General features: G+C 40.5%; 2 protein-coding genes across 2 annotated transcripts in view; one reads left to right on the top strand and one right to left on the bottom strand.

The window, feature by feature from the left end:
- Positions 1–21019, bottom strand: part of SLC35F4 (solute carrier family 35 member F4) — a 276144-nt gene that overhangs the window by 8193 nt on the left and 246932 nt on the right. Inside the window, exons 3-5 of the mRNA XM_043920112.1 lie at positions 16553–16850; positions 11401–11620; positions 873–998 (exon numbers count right to left, since the gene is read on the bottom strand). Of these exons, the coding sequence (XP_043776047.1) occupies positions 873–998; positions 11401–11620; positions 16553–16850 (644 nt within the window). The remainder of the gene's footprint in view (positions 1–872; positions 999–11400; positions 11621–16552; positions 16851–21019) is intronic.
- Positions 8915–9438, top strand: LOC122704961 (60S acidic ribosomal protein P1). The gene has a single exon (XM_043920118.1). It carries the CDS (start codon positions 9042–9044, stop codon positions 9384–9386), a length of 345 nt encoding a protein of 114 aa, XP_043776053.1. The 5' UTR covers positions 8915–9041; the 3' UTR covers positions 9387–9438.

The raw sequence follows: 21019 nt of genomic DNA, 5'->3' as shown, positions 1-21019 counted from the left end.
AATAGACACAACGTCCTCTGAACCGCAGAGTTGGTGAATAAGCAGAACAGGCATCCAGGAGGGATGCGGCGGGCATTTTCTGCCTTTCAGAGAAGATTTTCTCATTGAAACACCATGAGAGGTGAAAGTGGAACAGTTGCAACATCCAGAAAGTTGGCTCTGAAAAGCGGCACTTTGGTGAATAACCTTTTAGATCTGCTTTCTTAGTTCATGCTTTTGAAGTCAGGGGCAGTGACTCCGAATAGAGCTTTCACTGATGACAGGTAGCTCCAGGGGAGAGAGAACTGTGAGTACATAGTATAGACCCAAAGTATGCATCAAGAGGAAAAGAGGCTCTTCATCTAGCTAATAACATAGCATGGGGTTTATATGTAGCAAACTAAACTCTCAAGTGATAGATGGTTTAGGATTTTTAACACCTCATTGTAGTTAAAATAATGACCGAAGGTAGTTAAACGTAGAGAAATCTTTCTCAGCTCCTGCTACAACTGGTTGGCGATTTGGGAGGGGTGGAGTCATGGCCACCAGGGAAGCCCTTGGAGTTGACCAATCCGAGTTTAAATCTTGGCTCCATCACTTCCTGGCTGGATGATATTGGACAAGTTACCTAATCTTTCAAAGTCTCAGTTTCCTCATCTGCAGTATGGGAATAAGTACCTATGCCTCATAAAGGTATGGTAACAGGTGAAAATTCTGGCAAGTGGGCAGCCTGTAGCAAGTACTCAATAATTGGTACTTATTATTATTTAAACTATCTTTTTTTTTTGCTTGCCAACATTTTCTTTGTCTTTTCTTTATAAAATATTACTTGTTATTTTATAAAAATATAAGCTACAAATGATAATAAGCACATGAGAAAGTACACGAAATACCTTATACAGTGCAGATGTTGAGGCTGAGCCCACGGCAAATGCCACTCCTATGATGGAATCGGCGTGGAAGTTATCTGCATATGCCATCATCACGATGCCAGTGATTGCCATTATTGCGGCAACTATCTGTCACATAGAATGCAAAGAAAAAAATGTTTACATTGATGCCTCCATATCCCAGAGCAAGCAGTTGAAAAACCCATGGGAGTTGCTACATGCTTCCTCAAACCCAATTACCTCCTGTACATCACTGTTTAAATGTAGGAGGGTCAGTATCAGAAAGAAATCCATACACTCATGAGACATCCAGGCAGAGACCATAAAAGCTGCTCACATATTCTAATTAAGGACTAGTAACTTTAGTTTGATTTTTTAGCTCAGCTCCCTAGAGATTAATACCCATATTGATGAAATAAATTTAATAGGGAGTCACTTCTTAGCATTTTCATCTATACTGTGTTCTTTTCCTTCAAACAATTCAGCACATATCAATCAGCTCCTTGGATCAATGCATGTTTCTGAAGATCTCCACATAATCAGAACTTGATTATGGTGATGTAATATTGATTGAGACATAATAAGAGACAAGTTTTAGGCCAAAGTGAAAAAAGAAATGAGAATAATCTTTCAGAATGATTTATAAGGAGCGAGTTGAGTTTGCACTGTCACTTGGAATGTCAAGTGGAGGCTATTTCTTCCTTTTGTTTACATGTAAACTAAGCCACAGAAAGATAATTTCATTGAGCTATTCTAAAGCATTAGCTGTATAAAGTGATATATTAATAATTGATTCAAATCATAATGGTTTACTGTAAGTTAATATGATCCTTGATATATTCCAAAGAGAAGTCCACTTCCTTTGTGAAATGCTCATTGACATCTGTTTCTTTCATCATCTTGACCTGCTTTTATTGGAAAACATTTTAAAGATACAGTGAAAAGTAAAGTAACAACTCCGAAATAGGAAATACTATGTTATTTCATTGTGAAATAGTCTCACTGACTTTAAGATCACGATGCAACTTTGTGGGAAATTTAAAAATACTTGCTGATTGGTTTTGTTAAGCTTCAGTTCTGAGTATTCCCAAGTAGACTTGTTTCCTCTGTAGACAGATTTCTCACATATGTGATTTTTTGACCCTTTGAAATATTATTAGTGAATTATTCATTACAATCAAACGTATATCTTTAACATGTCACTTGCTGGAGGCCAGAGCGAAGTATGATAACGATGACATGTATAATTTAGATGCGGTTAAAGCATTTCTTTTGTTAATGACCACCCAAAGCCAGGGCACAGGTGGTTTCAGAGCCAGCTCCATACTGAAGCGTCTTTTATGAGAAACAGCAGGCGTACTCGAGAACAGACGGCAACTTGTCAGCAGTGAAAGACTGTCTCCATAAACTGCTATCCAGGAGGCTATGTGATGAGGGGTGTTGCCCATGCTGAGTGAGTATTACAGTCTCTAAAGCTTCCAGGCCTGTGTTCCAGTTAGACTGTGCTTCAGACTATATGAAACAGAATTTAACACACACACTATGAGGTGCCAAGGACATTTTCCAAACAGGAAGTAATAGACTCATAAATAAACACGGTGAAGTGGTTACCTAGGCCTGGAAGTTCTGCGAGGGTTATTATTTTCTTTGATTTGGGGATTTATAGTTCAGCTAGGGATTTGCAATCTTTGTTTGGGTCGTCTGATGTCAGAGAAATGAAAAGTTATGTTAGATATGGACAGTTTCTGATTTGCTTTTGTGTTTCATGAATGTTTGTGTGTTAAAGTATTCAGGTTCACAGATAGATTTCCCTCAAAATATTGAGCTTGTAGGATAAAACATTTGAATTAATATTTGTTTTCTTTTTACCAAGCATCAGTTGTATTTCTTGATCAAATAAACAGGTGATATCTTCAAGACAGGGATAATAGAATACAATGTTAATCCTAAAGAACTTTAATGTGATATGCTGCTTTGTACTTTAAAATATTAAAATTATTCTATAATATACAATATCTAGGCTTAGGCAATTGTGTATAATACATACACTGATTTAGGGAATTCTGAAAACAAACAGTCCCTACAAAAAATAGGGAAAAAACCAAAAACACTGTCTGGAAAATGTTGAACAAGGAATACAGTTAGCCACAGGATATGACCCCAATTGGGAACTCTTACTTTTCTGAGTCAGCCATTAGTAAAAATACATATGCACTATATTTCTGTTATAAGTTTTCTCAAGATAGAAATTGGACGTGGACAAAGGTTACATAACTTTATAGCAATTCAGAATTATAACCATGACGAACCTCTTAAAGATCTCCATTATATTTAATATTCAAGTGCTTGTGAAATTATTAGCTCAGACCATTTAAACTGACATATCAATTACACTAGCATCTCTCTGAATTGTGTTCATGGAGAGAAGCATTTTTCACTTCAGGGGACCAGACAACACTGTTAGTTAAGTTCCAAAAGCATGAAAATTTGATATTTGTGATGTTAGAAAAATTCCTGTCCATGGTATGAACAGTTATTTGTAGGTTAGTAGGTTACCTGGGGATAAAAGATAATTTAAATTATTTTTCACATTTCTATTTACATTTCACAACTATCTGATAGAACAAGTTCTCTATGGCCATGTTTTAAATTTTTTCATTATATTTCTTATCTACATAGTTGAAACTAATGGAAAGGAACTCAGCTAATCTAGAAAATTCAGGGAAGTTTTGGGTGGCAGGCTCATTTGGAGTGGTGGCTTGGATGATCTCGGAGTGGCTCTGTCTCCCACCATTGGTTAACTGCAAGAGTAAATATTCTTGAGATTGCCAGAAAACAGGTAACCTGAGTACAGGTCTGAGTCACGTGCATTTTTAGAGGTAATCAATCATTAAGGCAGGATTAATTGTCTTCTCAACAAAAAAACACAAGTGATTCTTCTTGGGCTCAGGACATTGAAAATGTGCCGGCAGGAAGCCAGCCCTTTCAATACTGTGTCAGAGTGCTCATATGACATCCACACGATGACAAACACACAAAAAATGCTTCTGAGCATGTTAGTGTCCACAGGAGGGACTCCTCTGCTGAAAATGTACCATCTCATGGTGCCACCTGCTTGGCTTCAGAAAAACAAGGCTCTCCTCACAACCTACTCCAGTTCTAGCTCCATAAACAACCAGAGGTGTCTAAACAAGATGGATACCCACCACTACCATTACTTGAATCTGACTTCAATGAAAATGTTAGTAACCAGAGTGACCATAAAGCTTCTAATGCCTCATTTTTAACCTTCTGGACCTCTGGGTCCCCTCCCATCGTGCTGTGCCCACCTGGGGTGAGAACCTGGAGGGAGAGAATTTATTTAGCCCATTACCCTTGCATGCTACTTGAGTGACATCACCACCTGAGGCAGCTACCTTCCTCTGCAGGCTCAGTCCACTCTGAGATCTTAATCTGCATCAGCTCTCAGGGCCAATCAGAGAGGGACCTGGTTTGAGCCTGTTCTTAAAGCCCAAAGAGGGCGTTAATAGTAAACATTTGGGGATTGCACAGATCTACATACTACCTGTGTCCCTGCCTGACAGCTAGGTTTCTTTCCCCTCTTGAAGAATTAGTTTGTACAGATAAAAGCTAGAGAAATATCTGGCTTTTGCCTGTTTCTGTTTTCCTTTATCTTAGTTTCCCCCCTCTTTTGGCGCAGGTCCTCAAAAACCACAAGAGTCCAGCCCTTCTCTGGATCTCCAACCTCATTACAGTCACTGTGTTTCCCACTGACAAATGACTTCCAGAACTATTATTTACATAACAATATTGGTTCTTCTCGATTCAGGGTATTGAGATGATCCTTTAACTGCTTCTCTAATTGTAACCCAAATGTATTTCTTTAATTTGTGATGTGGTTAACCCTGTTTCTGGAGCTGGGTGGAGCATGGATTCACTCACACTGGAGTCTTGAGTCCTAAGCCTGTATCAGGCTCTGAAATTGAGGGCCTCAAAGTTATACTGCTGGCCAGACTATACTCAAGTCAGGACTCAAAGTCAGCAGTTGAAGGTGGATACACATCAATAGTTTGGCCAATGAGACCTGCACTGATGATTATCCTTGTTTCCTGTGAGTGTATCTGGATAGAGTACACTTCAGGGAAACATGGCTACACAGAATCCTTAAATTTGTCCATATTTTATGTTTGCATGAGTGCATGCTAAGTCGCTTCAGTTGTGTCCAACTCTTTGCCACCCTGTTAACTGTAGCCTGCTAGGTTCCTTTGTCCATGAGGATTCTCTAGGCAGGAATACTGGAGTGGGTTGCCATGCCCTCCTCCAGACATGTTATGTTTAAGCTTCCATAAAGAAGAGTCATCTGTTTACTCAAAGCCAGTGAAATTGGACAAGAGTCAATGTGTGAGAAATAAAAGAGGTGGGCAGTCTGTAGCAGTCCAGATATTCTGTGTGTGTTCAGGAGTAGGGGGGTGAGAAGGTCTCTGGGGTTTAGATCTCAAACTAGATTCCCACCCTCCATCCCCATCACACACACACACACACACACACACACACACACACACACACACCTCTCAAAGGGAGACCACACACACACACACACACACACCTCTCAAAGGGAGACCACACACACACACACACACACACACCTCTCAAAGGGAGACCATACACACACACACACACACACACACACACCCCTCTCAAAGGGAGACCACACACACACACACACACACACACCTCTCAAAGGGAGACCAGGATGGAAAAAAGAAGGAAAGAAATCCCAGAAGGAAAGACTCAAGAGTTTGTGGAAGGTGTTGTTGTCCAGTCACTCAGTCGTGTCCTACTCTTTGCAACCCCATGGACTGCAGCACACCAGGCTTCCCTGTCCTTCACCATCTCCCAGAGCTTGCTCACACTCATGTCCATTGAGTTGGTGATGCCATCCAACCATCTTATCCTCTGTCATCCACTTCTCCTTTTATCTTTCCCAGCATCAAGGTTTTTTCCAATGTGTTGACTCTTCACATCAAGTGGCCAAAGTATTAGAGCTTCAGCTTCAACATCAGTCCTTCTAATGAATATTCAGAGTTGATTTCCTTTAGAATTGACTGGTTTGATCTCCTCGCAGCCCAAGGAACTCTCAAGAGTCTTCTCCAACACCACAGTTCGAAAGCATCAGTTCTTTGGCGCTCAACCTTGTTATGGTCCAACTCTCACATCCATACATGACTACTGGAAAAACCATAGCTTTGACTAGATGGACTTTTGTTGGCAAAGTAATGTCTCCACTTTTCAATACATTGTCTAGGTTTGTCATAGCTTTTCTTCCAAGGAGCAAGCGTCTTTTAATTTCATGGCTGCAGTCACCTTCCATAGTGATGATGTGGAAGGTAGATGGGACCTGTTGACTATAACTTGATGACAGGGTTTATGGATTCCTTATGGGCATAAAATCAGAGAACCTTTCCAATTCAACTTTCCCTTCCCTGTATTTGTGAATTATTCTCCTGCCAAGAGGGGGATGAAAGGGGAATAGTCCTACTACCCATCCTCTGCTGTCTCCTCCAGGAAGCGTGAAGATTCTAGACAGAGGAGCCTGCACTGCATGTGAATAAAGAGTTACTGCATAAATGTCAATCAAAGGCAAGATGGAAACAAAAGATTGCCTTGAATCTCATCTAAATATGTAATATTGGCATAAATCAGTAGAAGCTCAGCTCCAGAGCCCTGATTTAGAGTGCCCTGGAGCCCAGTTAGAATTCAGTGAAGAGCAGTTTAAGCAATGAACGATTCCATTCAACTGACGTACTCTGGTCGGTTCTTGGCAGATGGCGGCAAGTCTCCAAAAGAGCCAAAGTGTGGGAAGCTAAACACACAGGGACCCAATTATACCTAGAAAATAGGTGGGTGCCAAGCTGAAGGGACACAAATTCATTTCCTAAATCTGCTATAAAAGTCAAGGTCCACTGAACCATTCATTGCCCACTAATTTCCTTCATACTTTCAAGCAAATTTGAAAAGGAAAGAAAATTTTTCAATTAATAATAGAAAAATAAGGGAGCAACAGTATCTGAAAGAAAGTGTGTTAATTTTTTAGCCCGACTTTTACTTTTCATTAGAGTGAAATGGACACTCATGACGGAGAAGAAAACCTGAAGCAATGCCTTTTTTTTTTTTTTTTTGGTGAGAACTTTTTTTTATTAAGGTGATTTTTCTGGTTCTGATGAATTTAAGAATGCTAGCTAAATAAAACAGAATCTTGGAGATGGTTAAAACACCCATCTTCAATCCTGCAAGAGCTGGATTCTCAGTAACACTTTTGCAATTAGAAAAGGTCTTTCAAAGAAGTTTGCTAATTTCCACAGGATAATCATACATCAGCTGTAAGCAACTACTTATGAAAGGGGTTTTTTTTTTTTTAACACACCAAAGCTTACCAGCCAATTGGTTGAAAGAATTTCATAATAGAAAACTAAATGTATGAGTGATTACCTTTTCATCTGCAATTCATTCAATATTCCAAGGAAACTAAATATTAACAAGTTAAGGCTTCCCTGGTGGCTCAGACAGTAAAGAATCTGCCTGCAACACAGGAGACCCAGATTTGATCCCTGGGTCAGGAAGATCCCCTGGAGAAGGAAATAGCAACCCACTCCAGCATTCTTGCCTGGAGAATTCCATGGACAGAGGAGCCTGGTGGGCTACAGTCCATGGGGTCACAAAAAGTCGGACACAACTGAGTGGCTGACACTGAGGCCACATGTTTCACCTTAAGGGTGATGATTCTTGGGTCATGCAAATGAGAATTATAACCCCAAAACCATCTTTGATGACTTAGAATAAGTCAGAAATATGTTTTGATTTGATGACTGAAAGCAATCCTGTTTTCAGTCAAAAACAGCAAAACTGTTTTTAAAAAGAGTAGTCCAAGTGGGGTGGCATGTACAGGCAGTGTCTTATCTATGGATATAGGCAATAAGAGCTGCATTTATGTTGTCTGAATTCTATTTGCCCTCCACTGATTTCTCAAATGACCTAATTACACCTGTTCTCAATATGTCTTAGAAGGAAAAGAATTGCTGATATGGTCAAAAGGCAAAATGCTGAATATGTTTTGGTGCTTCTTATATTCCATGGCATGATTATGGGCATTATTAAAATTACATCTTGACATTCTTCTAGAATATGGCATTAAAAACTTTCTAACACGTTCACAGTCAGAAATGAAGTGCCTCCTATCATTTTAAAGGAAAAATTCCTGACTTCTCCAGCATGACTGACATTAGTGCTCATCATTTTATCACCTATGATGTCTTAATTTATGTATTTACTTATTAAAAACTACTTATTGGCTACTTAATTTTTCTATCAGGTCTTATCATTACTAACAGACACTGTATTAGTTTCTTGAGGCTACTGTAACTAATGACCACAAACTGGGTGACTGAAAACAGCCAACATCTATTCTGTCATAGTTGTGGAGGCCCGAAGTTCAAAATCAGGCAGGGCCATGCTCCTCACAGCAGTTCTGGGAGAGAATACCTTCCTGCCTCTTCCAGTTTCTGGTTGCTGCCCCAGCTTTCCTAGGCTTGTGACCACATCACTCCAATCTCCATCTCTGTGGGTGCATCGCTCCTCCTCTTCTGTGTCTTTCCTGTGTGTGTCTCTTCTAAGGACACTTGTTACTGGATTTAGCAGACACCCAGATCAACTAGGATGATCTCCTGTTTGTAAAAATCCTTAAGTTAATTATGTCTGCAAAGACTATTTTTCCAAGTAAGGTCACATTAATAGGTTCTGGAGGTTAGGATGTGGACACCTTATTGGGGCCCACCATTTCACCCACCACAGATGCCAATTTTAAAATATTAAGTTGGCCAAAAAATTCGTAAGATTTTTTTTCCCTAACATCTTATGGAAAAACTCTAATGAACTTTTTTGCTAGCCCAATAGCATGCTTTGTAACTTCTAGGTAGATTTCCTAAATCTGCCGTTTAAATATAAGTTACACAGCTGAATTTTTTCTTCTAAAAGACCTCAAATAGCTCTTTCCTCCGCTGCCGCTAAGGTGCTCGGTTCTTCCGAGGAAGCTAAGGCCGTTTTGGGGTGAGGCCCTCACTTCATCCGGCAACTAGCACCGCGCCCGGCAGCCCCCACCTAGCACTCGCCTGCACCATGGCCTCCGTCTCGGAGCTCGCTTGCATCTACTCTGCCCTCATTCTGCACGACGATGAAGTGACGGTCACGGAGGATAAGATCAATGCCCTCATTAAAGCAGCCGGTGTAAATGTTGAGCCTTTCTGGCCAGGTTTGTTTGCAAAGGCTTTGGCCAATGTCAACATCGGGAGCCTCATCTGCAACGTGGGGGCTGGTGGACCTGCCCCAGCAGCTGGTGCTGCACCAGCAGGAGGTCCTGCCCCAGCCACCGCTGCTGCCCCAGCTGAGGAGAAGAAAGTAGAAGCAAAGAAAGAAGAATCTGAAGAGTCTGATGATGACATGGGCTTTGGTCTTTTTGACTAAACCTCTTTAGTAACACATTCAATAAAAAGCTGAGCTGTTAAAAAAAAAAAAATAAAAAATAAAAGACCTCAAATAAACGTTAAGTCTTTTTTTATATGACCTCTTGCATAAGTTTCATTCATTCATTCTAATACAATTGATTTCCTTACTGATAAATCTAATAGCATCTTATTGCCTTTTTATACTGTTCATGGGGTTCTCACAGCAAGAATACTGGAGTGGGATGAGATGGTTGGATGGCATCACTGACAATAGACATGAACTTGAGTGAACTCGTGGAGATGGTGAGGGATAAGAAGGCCTGGAGTGCTGCCATCCGTGAGGTTGCAAAAACTAGGACATGACTTAGTGACTGAACAACAGCAGCAAACCCAACAGTGGGTGTATCGATTTCCTTTTGGTAGTCACATTACACTGAAAAACCGGAAAAGCCCCTAAATCTCCTTTCTTTCCCTCTTGTCTGAAAAGATGTCCAAATTCTCATGGGTGATTCTCGTGGTTATAGATAGAAATGAGAAAGATCTTGTAAGTATGAGTTCATTCACTATATCCGTAAATACATACAGTCCCCACTTTGTCCCTTGTATTGTTCTAGGTGTTAGAGGCAGAGCCAGTATCATGGGTATATGACCTGTACAGATGCACTGGACCCCATAATGTTGCCATCTTGTAATTATTCACACTTTTTTTTCGGCAAGGGGCTCTGCATTTTCACTTTTCACTGGGCCCCACAAATTATGTCAACCCCAGCTGAATGGATCAGTGAGCAATGTGAAGAAGGTTCTTGTTCTCAAGGACTCGTCAGGGTTCCTGACACTAGACAGCCAGTGCTTCATGAATAATACCATTAAGCTAAGCCTCTTGGGTGTGATATCTAAGATTAGCTAGTGGAGAATGAGTGTGAGACTGTATCTGGTATAGTCGAATGGTATCATGGACTGATTGAGAATTTTTCATCTTGTTTTCTGCTGTAGTTTTCCACTTGTCTGTGTTAAGCTTCAGTTCTGAATTTCTGAGCAGCATCTCCAAAGATACAACCAGAATTAGCTAATTGGCTATTAAGAAAATGTTTTCAGGATGATGGCTATCACAAGCTCTCTAATATAGATGTGAATTTCAGCATTTAGCGAGGCAAGGAATCATTGCAACAGGAGCAATAGTTTGATAGCAAAAAAATGTTTCAACCCAGTCTTGGACACCTCTTTTGAAGAACAGCAATTGTGTGATGTTTATTTTCTGGAAAAACACTCTTTGTTTGGATCTCCTTTTAAAGAATTATTTACTCAGTATTTTCATTATGGTGGCATGCCAGATTATATGAATGAGATCTGGCTCCTTACGTCTGCATAGCTCTCAATCAATGTAACAAAGGTCAAACATACAAAAAACTTTTTATTTTTAAATCCAGAATATCTCTGAAAGGGATAAACTCAGAACTGAAGTGGTTGGTGGAAGTTTAATGCTATCCAATTGAGGATATGTACCCCAAAGTACAAGTTGTTGTTTTTAGTTCCATTTCTAGATTAGTCATACTAGATATATAGCCACTCTTAACAGCATAGTGCCATTACTGGTGACTTTAATTACTGTTTGGTGATCTTACTACTTATACCAATATTAATTAAATTCATGGGAAGGGGTGCAAAAAACATGAGTTGTCCAAACATGTTGACTGGGAAAAAAAAAAAAAAAACCATAATCTTTACTGTAGCTAATTTTCTCAGACCCTTCTTTCCCAAGCACAGAAGGAGTTGATCAGACCATTAATTCTAAAAAAAAGAACTTATTTTCCCTGAGTGCCTCCTGTTGACATCAGCTGACTGCCCAATGGAAACAATCTTTTATCCTCTCATGACATTGTAACTGCCTGGGTGTTCTAGCACATCTTCAAATTTCAATCTGTACTCAGAACCAAATAAGTTTTGCAGAAACTCTACAAAACGAAGCAGCTCTCCCAATGCCAAGGATTTATGATTAAATGCAGCCTCACGCATTGAATCAAGTGTGCTATTACCCTCACTCCCATGAACCTGTCTTTCAGCACGATCCACGACAGCAAGAAGACAAAGGCTTTGTTACAACAGAACAGAGCAGAGACGTCCGTGGCCGTCAGCTTCTTTAAAGCCAGTAAATACAGGTAATTAGTCAAAGTCCATAGAATAGAAAAGGGAGCAGTTCTTTTAAGAAAGAGCTTCAAGGTCAGACCATCTTCACCAAAAATTCGACTGCATTCCCTAAGGAAGAAAGAGAGGTTAATAGGTATTGATGTTAACACATCTTATGTGGACTGGCTCTTGAAAGCCATTTTTAGGCAAGAGCACAAACCCTCAAGACCCATTATTCATGTGTGGAACCTACTGAACCCAGGGCTGCTACCTTCAGACCATGAGTGCAAAGGGTTCCATGGAGGAGTTCCCATCTCCCCAGACACAGGCCTTTTCTACCCGTTGTGCGAGATTCTGGGGGTAGCCATTCTGCTGTTGCTGAATATTCTTAGAGAAACCTGGAGAAATCCAGAGATGACTGGTTGCTGGAATTACTAGCTATTTGAAGAGACAGAAGATGCTTTCCCAATGGACAAATGCAACAGTGTCAAGACAGTTGCTACAGATTGAATAGGCTACAGACAATGCGCAACCTCACATAGCAAGTAAAGGCAGGTGCAGCTTGGTATTTTATTATTCCTAAAATGTTATGCCTCTTTCTAACATATCTGCCCACTGGACTAATTTCTTTTATGCCTTCCCTGGTAGCTCAGCTGGTGAAGAATACACCTGCAATGCAGGAGACCCCTGTTCAATCCCTGGGTTGGGAAGATCCCCTAGAGAAGGGGTAGGCTACCCACTCCAGTATTCTTGGGCTTCCCTGGTGGCTCAGATGGTAAAGAATCCGCCTGCAATGCGGGAAATCTGGGTTCGATTGCTGGGTTGGGAAAATCCCCTGGAGAAGGGCATGGCAACCCACTCCAGTATTCTTGCCTGGAGAATCCCCATGAACCAGGGGGGCTTGGCGGGCTACAGTCCTTGGGGTCGCAAGGAGTCAGACACGATCCGAGCCACTAAGCACAGCATAGCATTTTTAAGGCAGAAAAAATGAAGGAAGTTTCTGTGATAACCCCCAAATCATAAAATAAATAAAATTCAAGTTCCATTTATATACAGACTTTGACCATTCTGGAGGAGTTGTCTGAATACACTGCTTAAAAATAGTCATTTTGGTTAAATCTTTGATTTGCATGGTTTCTGACTAAATTGATTATTTAGTCCAGAGGGTGGTTTTAATCAAAATGTTGAAGCTAGCAATACATACAGGTGATATTTAAAGTGATAGAGTAACAATGCCTTTTTGATTATGGACTGAAAACAGGCTGGGAAAATTCTGCTTCATTTTTTTTCTTTTCAGTCAGTTGTTCATGAACATTCAAGCTTTCATTCGGCAACTATCTTGTGTCAGGCATTGTTTTTTTCAAGCGTAGTATAAATATCCCGTTTAAAGCAAGAAGTTATTCACAGTTGCACATTTATGTTTATAAATCTATTTATAGGACTCTAGATAGCTCTAGTTTCTGGTTTCTCTTCTAGCTCTTTCTGAAGAGAGATAATTGTGTCTCAAAGTATTACTTTGCCTCAAAGCAATCTCCAGCCAATGTTTGCCTCCCCTGTATGAAGTGATTCAGCCCACAGGAGGACTGCATGTGAGGAGGGCATGACCAAGTGATGAGGCTTCAGGCTCACGGGGATGAGCTTCAGTATCAAGTCTCGTAGTAAATGCTGCTTCCAAACAGCTGAGAACACGGAATTGTAGGCCAGTGACTCTGGGAAGGTTAAAAATCCATTTTGAACACACAGACATGCATGCCATGGTTTTACTTTCATGTGGGAGACAACCAAAATGGAAAGGTTTCATAAAATGAAAATGGGATTTCCCAAAGCTAAATTTTAACTTGAAGGAGACAAAACTTCAGTGAAGGGACTAAATAAGCCAGAGGCAAAACCTTTTGCAAAGTAAACAGAAATTACACATGCTCACACACACAGGAAAATGGATGGAGTCTCTGCTTTGTTTGGCTTTATTGAGGTGTAATTGATTTACAATATTATAAAATGGAATGGCCTATTGAGATACTCAGAATCAGAGGCACACACAGAGCAAGCAACAGTGCTTATGGAGCATCTAGGCACATGCTTTGTATTCTGTCCTTACAGAGAGATCTGGTCCTTGAGGAAATCTCCCAGGGAGAACTGGAGTGGGGAGTCATGGGTTTATTTATCCTGACATCTATAACTTCTGAATGTCCTTTAAAATACATATTTATTAAGAACCACAACAAATCTATTTATGATTAAAGCCTTTCTTTTCCTATAACCAGCCCTAGCCAGTGATGGTTCTTCTTACCAAGGGTTCCACCATTATGCTGGGTAGAGTGCGCTGAAAGACTTTGGATTCAGGAAAGGAAACACCCTGCCCCCATGGGAAAGCCAGTAGAGGCAGGTGGCCTGGGGAGAGTGCCCCCAGCATAGCACTGCTGCCCAGCAGAGGCTCTTGGCCTGGCTTATCCTGTCCCCCAGGAACTGGCTTCCCCCTTGTTACCCTTTCTTCTCCTTTCCTCTCAGTGCCAACCTTCTCCCCACTTGTCACTGCTATTACAAGAATTAAAATTGGTCTCCATTCAAACACCAGTTCACCTGGGTAAAACCTCTTGCTGTTTAAGCATTAAGTGCTAGAAAATGTGAAAATTTCTTTTAAAAAGATGGATTTCTGTGAAGAAACAGATAACAAGAGCATGTCTCTCCCTGGGATGATGAGTTCAGAATTTCTAGACAAGAAGCATTGACAGGAGGCAAAATTTGGAAAGAAGCTTAGAAGTTGGGGGTACTAACAATGTAATCATGCTCATCACTGTTTCAGCAGCTACTAGTTAATGGAACACTTTCTGTATGTTGGATGGCATCTTAAGCACATTTCATAGCTTTCTGACATATGGCAAGTGTGTCTTTGGCTCTAGTTTCATGCTTTCTAGAGATTTTTTTCCTTAAGAAATGACCCTTTGATATTCTTTTGATATACCATCAAAACTACAATATATAATTTTTTTCTTAAATTTCAAATTCACCTGAGGCAATTGAATTCTCTTAACTGTATATAAATGGCATAATTGAAATACCAAAAACTACTTCCAAATGCACAATCCTTACCATCTAAGTTTGATACTTTGTTGAAAATTCTTTTGATGTTAGTGATAGGGAAAAAAACTCGAAATGCTTTCATACCATTCAAGAGAAAAGGAGAAAATAGAGGGTGTGATGCTATGGGATGCATCCTGCTTCCAGTCTTAGACACTAACTATTCTCCCCTTGTTCTGCCGTGAGAAATTCATGGGGTGACTTCTTGGCAGATGGTGGTAATGAATCTACAGGGAATAAAGATCAAGGATCTCAGAATTTTCTGGCAGTGTTTACCTTTCATATGGAGGGGGCCACTGGAGAATATTCCCTTCAAAGACAATGTTTTCTGCTTGAAAATAAAAGCTCTTTGATTCAGTTTCACAAATGGTCAACTTCATGCTAGGACTAACAGGTGGAGGTGTCCTGTCAAGTCACAGATTTCACTACATTCAGAGTTAGTTCAGTGTGAGAGAAACTCATTCTCCAAACAACACTTCTGTCAGCAGGAGACTCTTGTAAATGTGTTCTCTTAAGTAAAACTGACCTGGCTTGCTTTGAGGTATTCTGAGGCATTACTTCCCATATTAACCTTCTGCTGTTTTTAATCAGCATATGTGTCTAAACCATAGGAACCTTTGAGTAGAACACATACACTATAGGTAAATGGAGGTATCTGAAATCAGGGAAAACTTTATTCTGATAATTATGTCCCCTGAAATCATGTATTAAGTATTATTATCTAAAAAGACCTTATGCCCCAGGATCATGTCTGTTTTGATGGGAAGAAATTAGTCTTAGCAATCCTTAACAGGTATAAGGATTTTTTCTTTCCTCCAAACCAGAAAACACTTCTTTTTGAGCTGGTTTTTGTTGCTTTAATGATAGCAGAATGTTCATGGACACACAGAGAAAGTCAGCTCACAGTGCGACTTCAATATTCCCGAGCAATTCCAAGCTGGTGATGGAAATTGGAAGTTGAAGATAAAGCCTTCAGAGTGCCTTAAATTTTTAAGGACAGTCTTACCATGCACCAATGATCATCCTTTTATCATAAAGTAAAAGGGCAAGAGAGAAAGGTTATTTGGGCTCCTGCAAGACAAATTTATTGCCATTCTGCTGAGGAGGAATAAGCAAAAAGCTGTCACTCTCGCACTGCCGTCTGCTGAGGTCAAGACCACTGTTCTCTCTTGGTGAGCAGAGTGACTGTCCTGGAAGTTGGTCCTTGATTCTGGTTTTTCTTTTCAAGAAGCTCTGTCAGCAAAGGACCTTTAACCCAGACGCTGCTCTGCCTCTCCTCAGGGCTGCGCAGGGCTGGATGACACGGCTGTGCCAGCTTTCCCACCTCTCCACGAGGGAGCTGCAGAAGCCAGGTCGAACTCAGAGCAACCAATAGGACCACGGCACTCAAGTTCATGGCCAGCAAACCAACAGACAAGGCGCTCTGGTCCTAGCCAGCAAAGAACAGCTTCTTTTAAGCCATCCCAAGGCCAGACGAAGTCATTTTATCTGCTATAACACTGCTGTGTCCAGAATACTGAGCAAGTGTTTTTGTAAGAATCTTTATAATACAGTTCCCCGCCCCCCTGCCTGGGCTCAAGACCCTGGCTTGTCCTTTGAAAAAAGAGAGATTGAGCTGGATTAAAATCTGGGTTCCATTATTTATAAATGTGTGACCTTGGACAAGTCACTGAATCTCTCCAACCCTGTTATTCTTGTGTTAAAATAGGGATAATTAACACCACCTTAAAAGGTGGCTGTTACCACCAATGAAAATTAGATAAGATCTGCAAAAGCACTAGCACAGTGCTTGGCATGTTGTAGACAATAGTTCTAGAGGGAGCAGGGAGCTAATTCTGTTTCTTCATGTTCATATGTTCATTACTGACTTTAGATCCTGCCTCTCCACACTCCTCAACTCATCTTTCAAAGAGATGAAATCATGCATATTTGCATGAAATTATTTCAAGCCATCTCCTATTGGCCATTTAACATGAAACCTACCTGAATTTTTTCATTGGAGATTGTTTTTCTTGAGCAGTGGCCAGATGACCAGAATAATAGACTGGGAAAAACATAATGTTCCAGTTTGTTGAAAACCAAGTCATGAAAAATGGACAGTAGAAGTTCTTATAAGTAATTTTTACAATCTGTGTGGTTCCAACCCAAGATGATGACACTGACAAGATGATCAAAAGTCCCCAGACAGCCTTCAGAACCATGGACATGCAGGATAGGCAGCGAGCCTTGATTCTGTTTTCTTGGCTGCTGTTCTCAGGATGAGTCTGTGCTCCATCATCCCCTGCAAACAGGAAAGGAATACAAATGTGTGGAAATCAAGTTATAAAACAGAAATGAAAGAGACAGACAGTAGAATCACCAGTGTTTTGTTTTCCCTACTATGATTTGAAGAGACAAATAACACTGGCTCATTTTCTGTCTGGAATCTCTGCTCTGTAAGGTATACTGTGTATCTGGGACCCTTATCCAGGCCATGATGATACTGATGAACTTGGTGGATGCTCTTTGTTCTCAGGGGAACCCTACCCACCTCCTTGTGAGAGCATTTCAGCTTCAAAGGCTTTGGCCTTGGCCACATGCTCTGCTTTGTCTAATCAAACATGGACAGATGGTGTGTTCACTATCTGCAGTATGGTGTGCCACCTCTCAGTAGAAGCTTTAAGAGGCTTCACATGGCCCCTCTACCTCTCTAGCTCTTCCTTTCTGCCACTAGAATGGAAAATCTCAAATAGAAGCTGTTCCTTTGGTCTATGTGGGAGAATGAGCAGGACCTAGTCAGAACCTTGTATTCACCAACATAAAAAGTGAATGAGAAATAAGTATTTATTGTTATTTCCCACTGAGTTTTTTTTTTTAACTGCAGCAAAGATTACTAATAAATTGAAAAGGATGTGCCCCCAAACAGAGCAAGTCTGGACTGCACAAAATCACCTCCTACCTCAGAACAAATTACTGTTTAATATATTTCTGGGAGCACAGTGAGTTCTGCTTTATATTTTTACATTTACTAAGAAAATTTAGTAGCATTTTTTTTTCACATTGAAATAGCCGAAGTTCTCCAAAAGTGACAATCATAAAGGCCTTCTCCCTAAGACCGAAAACAAGTTCAACACAATGAATTTATATACCTATCAGGACATTAAATGAGAGCAGTGGTCATCCTGAGTTCCCAGATGGTAGAATCCGGGGAAAGGTAGACAGAATTGTCTGCAAGACTCCATGGTGTTTCCAGGGACCTCCTCTAAGCATAAGATTTATCCTGGGCTTATGCAAGTGGTACAGCCCACAGACTGCAAGTGATAGTGGATGGCTTTCTTACATTCCTCTTCAGAACCTGCCGGCTCTCTGCTGAATGTTTCCACTGCTTAATGGCCCAGGTGTGACTGCCCCGCTGTGGCAAAGGCTTTCGTCCAGCCATTTATTTGGGGAAAGCAGATAGCAAGCCTTGAAAGTGAATTTTTCACTGGAGAGTATAAACCAAGCAGGATAAACAGGCAATTATTACATGACTTCCAAGTCTTATAAACAGAATTCTCAGAGCCTAGTCTCCGGAAGATGAAAACTGGTATTCTTTTATTTATTTATTCAACAAAGTCCTGTGGAGACTACCAGGAGCTAGTTAAATAGGTCCCAGGGGTTCAAAAATGAAAGACTTGAGCTCATAATCTAGAGGAAGGTCAGGAAACACATCTCAAACAGTGTGAGAAGGGCCGAGTATGGCAGATACAAGGCCACGTGGAGGCAGACAAGCAGCACTTGTTAAGAGGTGAGGTGTGTAGTGACCAGGAGAAACTTCGGTGATGCAGTAACACTGAGATGAGACTGAAAGTATGCTAACCAGCATGCTTGGCTGTGTATAAACTACACCTGATAACAGTCTTCAAATTCGCTATGTCCATGTGGCTTATACAGAGAGTAGAGGGGAAAAAACGAAAATGAATAACAGGGCAGAACAAGAGCTCTTGTGTTGGAAGGCTGGGAAGGGAACACAAGCCTACCCAATTAAGTGGGTATTACCATTCCCACTTTACAGATGCAAAATCTGTAAGCTGTATTAAAACTTGTATTAAAGGTTGTTCAAGGTTGAGCCCAAGTCAGTATGACTCCAGGGTCTAAACTTTTTATTCTGAATATTCATTCTGTCTAGGTCTCAGGCTTGAGCTCCCCATTTAAGCACTGGAAGCTTCAGAAATGGTTTGGAGAAAAGTTTCCTGGCAGGAATGGCAGCCTTGCATGAGGTTTAATAGAGGAGAAAGGTATACTACACTTCAGGTCACACTATTCTAAGGGACTAGCTCATAAAGGAGGAATGATTCTACAAAGATTATTTGTATCCCTTTGACATCTGCCTTTACTGTCACCTTTGAAGATGACATCTGTACCACTGTCAGAGCATATAAAGTACTTTTGATGACACCAGTAGTCACCTAAATCCTCCCACAGTATTGGCTCATTCTTCTGCAAACTAGACTGAATTGTTGACAATTCTTTAATTTTACTATCTGTAGATACCACAGAAAGATAGACTCCCCTGGGTTCTTTTATTTTTCTGATCACTTAAATGTGATTTTCTATAGTCCTGCTTAGATTTATTGTTTTGTATACATCATTAAAATTGATTTACCAATAATTCCATCCTTCTCTAGAGAACCTTGATTAGAGTCACAGAGATTGATGGCAGAGGCCACTGGAATTTGGAAGCATAAGTGAAAGTCCTAGCCCTGCCACCAGAAGGCCTTGACTATATATTTAATTCTGGTCTTAGCGTCTCTGTCAAACACCAATAATACTTAGCTCATGGGATTCATTTTGAGCTTAAGTACCATAACATTCATGAGAGCATGGTGAGCTGCTCTTTAGATTCTTCTTGTTTCTTTTTCTTTTTGGTGTCTAGGAATATCCCCAAGTGTCTTCCAAATCGTTGCAGAAAGAGTAAATTATGCCACATGTGGTCTTCAATGATACAGTCTTTGAGATTTGTAATTCATATATGATAGATAGGGCAGATTTATTAACCATATTTAATTAACTGCAACATTCTGTTCTGCAGATAACTGAGATAATAAGAATATTACTGCAACTAATTAAAGCCAGTTAAAACTTTCTGAAGATTTACAATGTCATTTTCTTCACTTTTTACAAAAGAGTTTTGGCCTTGGGGTCCATAGTTGCTGAGATTCCATTTTAAAATATTGTCATTTTGGGGGAAAAAATCTTTTCTCATAAAAACCTCTAATCAAATAAGTAGGTCCCTAGACCTACTTTCACATCTCCTCTATACCTTCATTTACCTGGGTCCCCTGAATTATTTCTCTTCTGCTAATTTTTTAAGGCTAGTGTTCTCAAAGTTATGAGATTTTTGTTTTTCGGTTTTTTCCCACTGCCCACTTGTTTCGGATAGAGTTATTTTGTTGTTTTTGCTGGTGTCACTATTGGCTTTAAGGATGCAAGAGATTTTACTATATTGCTGGCCAAGCTGAAGGAATAAATGGAGAAAGGGAGATTGAACATGTAGGTGGAAGAGATGGAGAGGAGGTAATCATGGATGTAGGAGGAGTCAGCATCAGAATGGTTGCAAACACAGAAGTCAAAAGTGGTCCCTGCAATGATGACAGTGAAAGTCTCTCAGTCAAGTCTGACTTTTTGCGACCCCGTGGACTGTAGCCTGACGGCTCCCTCTGTCCATGGAATTCTCCAGGCAACGATACTGGAGTGGATAGCCGTTCCCTTCTCCAGGGGATCTTCCCAACCCAGGGACTGAACCCAGGTTTCCTGTATTGCAGGTGGATTCTTTACCATCTGAGCCACCAGGGAAGCCCCTGCAATGATGATAATTAGCAAATTAGCAAGCAAGAGAACAGAGACACTTTGAGGCAGGGAAGAAAGCATCTGTTAGCACACAACTGTTTCAGTCTTTTTAGGAAGGTAAAAGTGTGGTCATATGATGAGAGGAAGTGAATATGGACTCGAAGCTTGAGATTATCTCTGGGGAAGGCAGTGTGATGTCCATCACCAAAATGTAACAGTATTGGGCAGCAGCCTAGTGGACCCAGCTGCATTTATTTTTTTCATGTGACTTGTTTTATTGCGATATTTGTTTTACCGCAAGAGTCTAAAAACAAACGCACAATATCTCTGAGGTCTGTCTGTATACTGTACTTAACTATCTTTGCTTCTTTCCCACCCATTCTTCCTCAACTGCTACATTTTGGCTTTTGCCCCATGACTCTGTTGAAATTTTTCTTGCTAGATAATAATAAATAATCTCCTGTTTTTGAAGTTCAGTGGATACTTTTTCACTACTTACTTTAGATGAAATAACAACCTCGTATTTCAGTAACCTCTCCTTTTCAGTTTATTTTGCTCAGTCCTGTTCCTCATCCTCTTCTGATCACTTTAGAGTTTTCCAGAGTTCTGTCTCTTTAGCTCTCTCTTCTGTCCTCCTCCTTC

The sequence above is a fragment of the Cervus elaphus genome, chromosome 12, assembly GCF_910594005.1.
Source record: "Cervus elaphus chromosome 12, mCerEla1.1, whole genome shotgun sequence".
NCBI classification, from domain to species: Eukaryota; Metazoa; Chordata; class Mammalia; order Artiodactyla; family Cervidae; genus Cervus; species Cervus elaphus.
The sequence above is the reverse complement of the archived record's forward strand: the minus strand, read 5'-3'. Positions and strand labels throughout refer to the sequence as shown.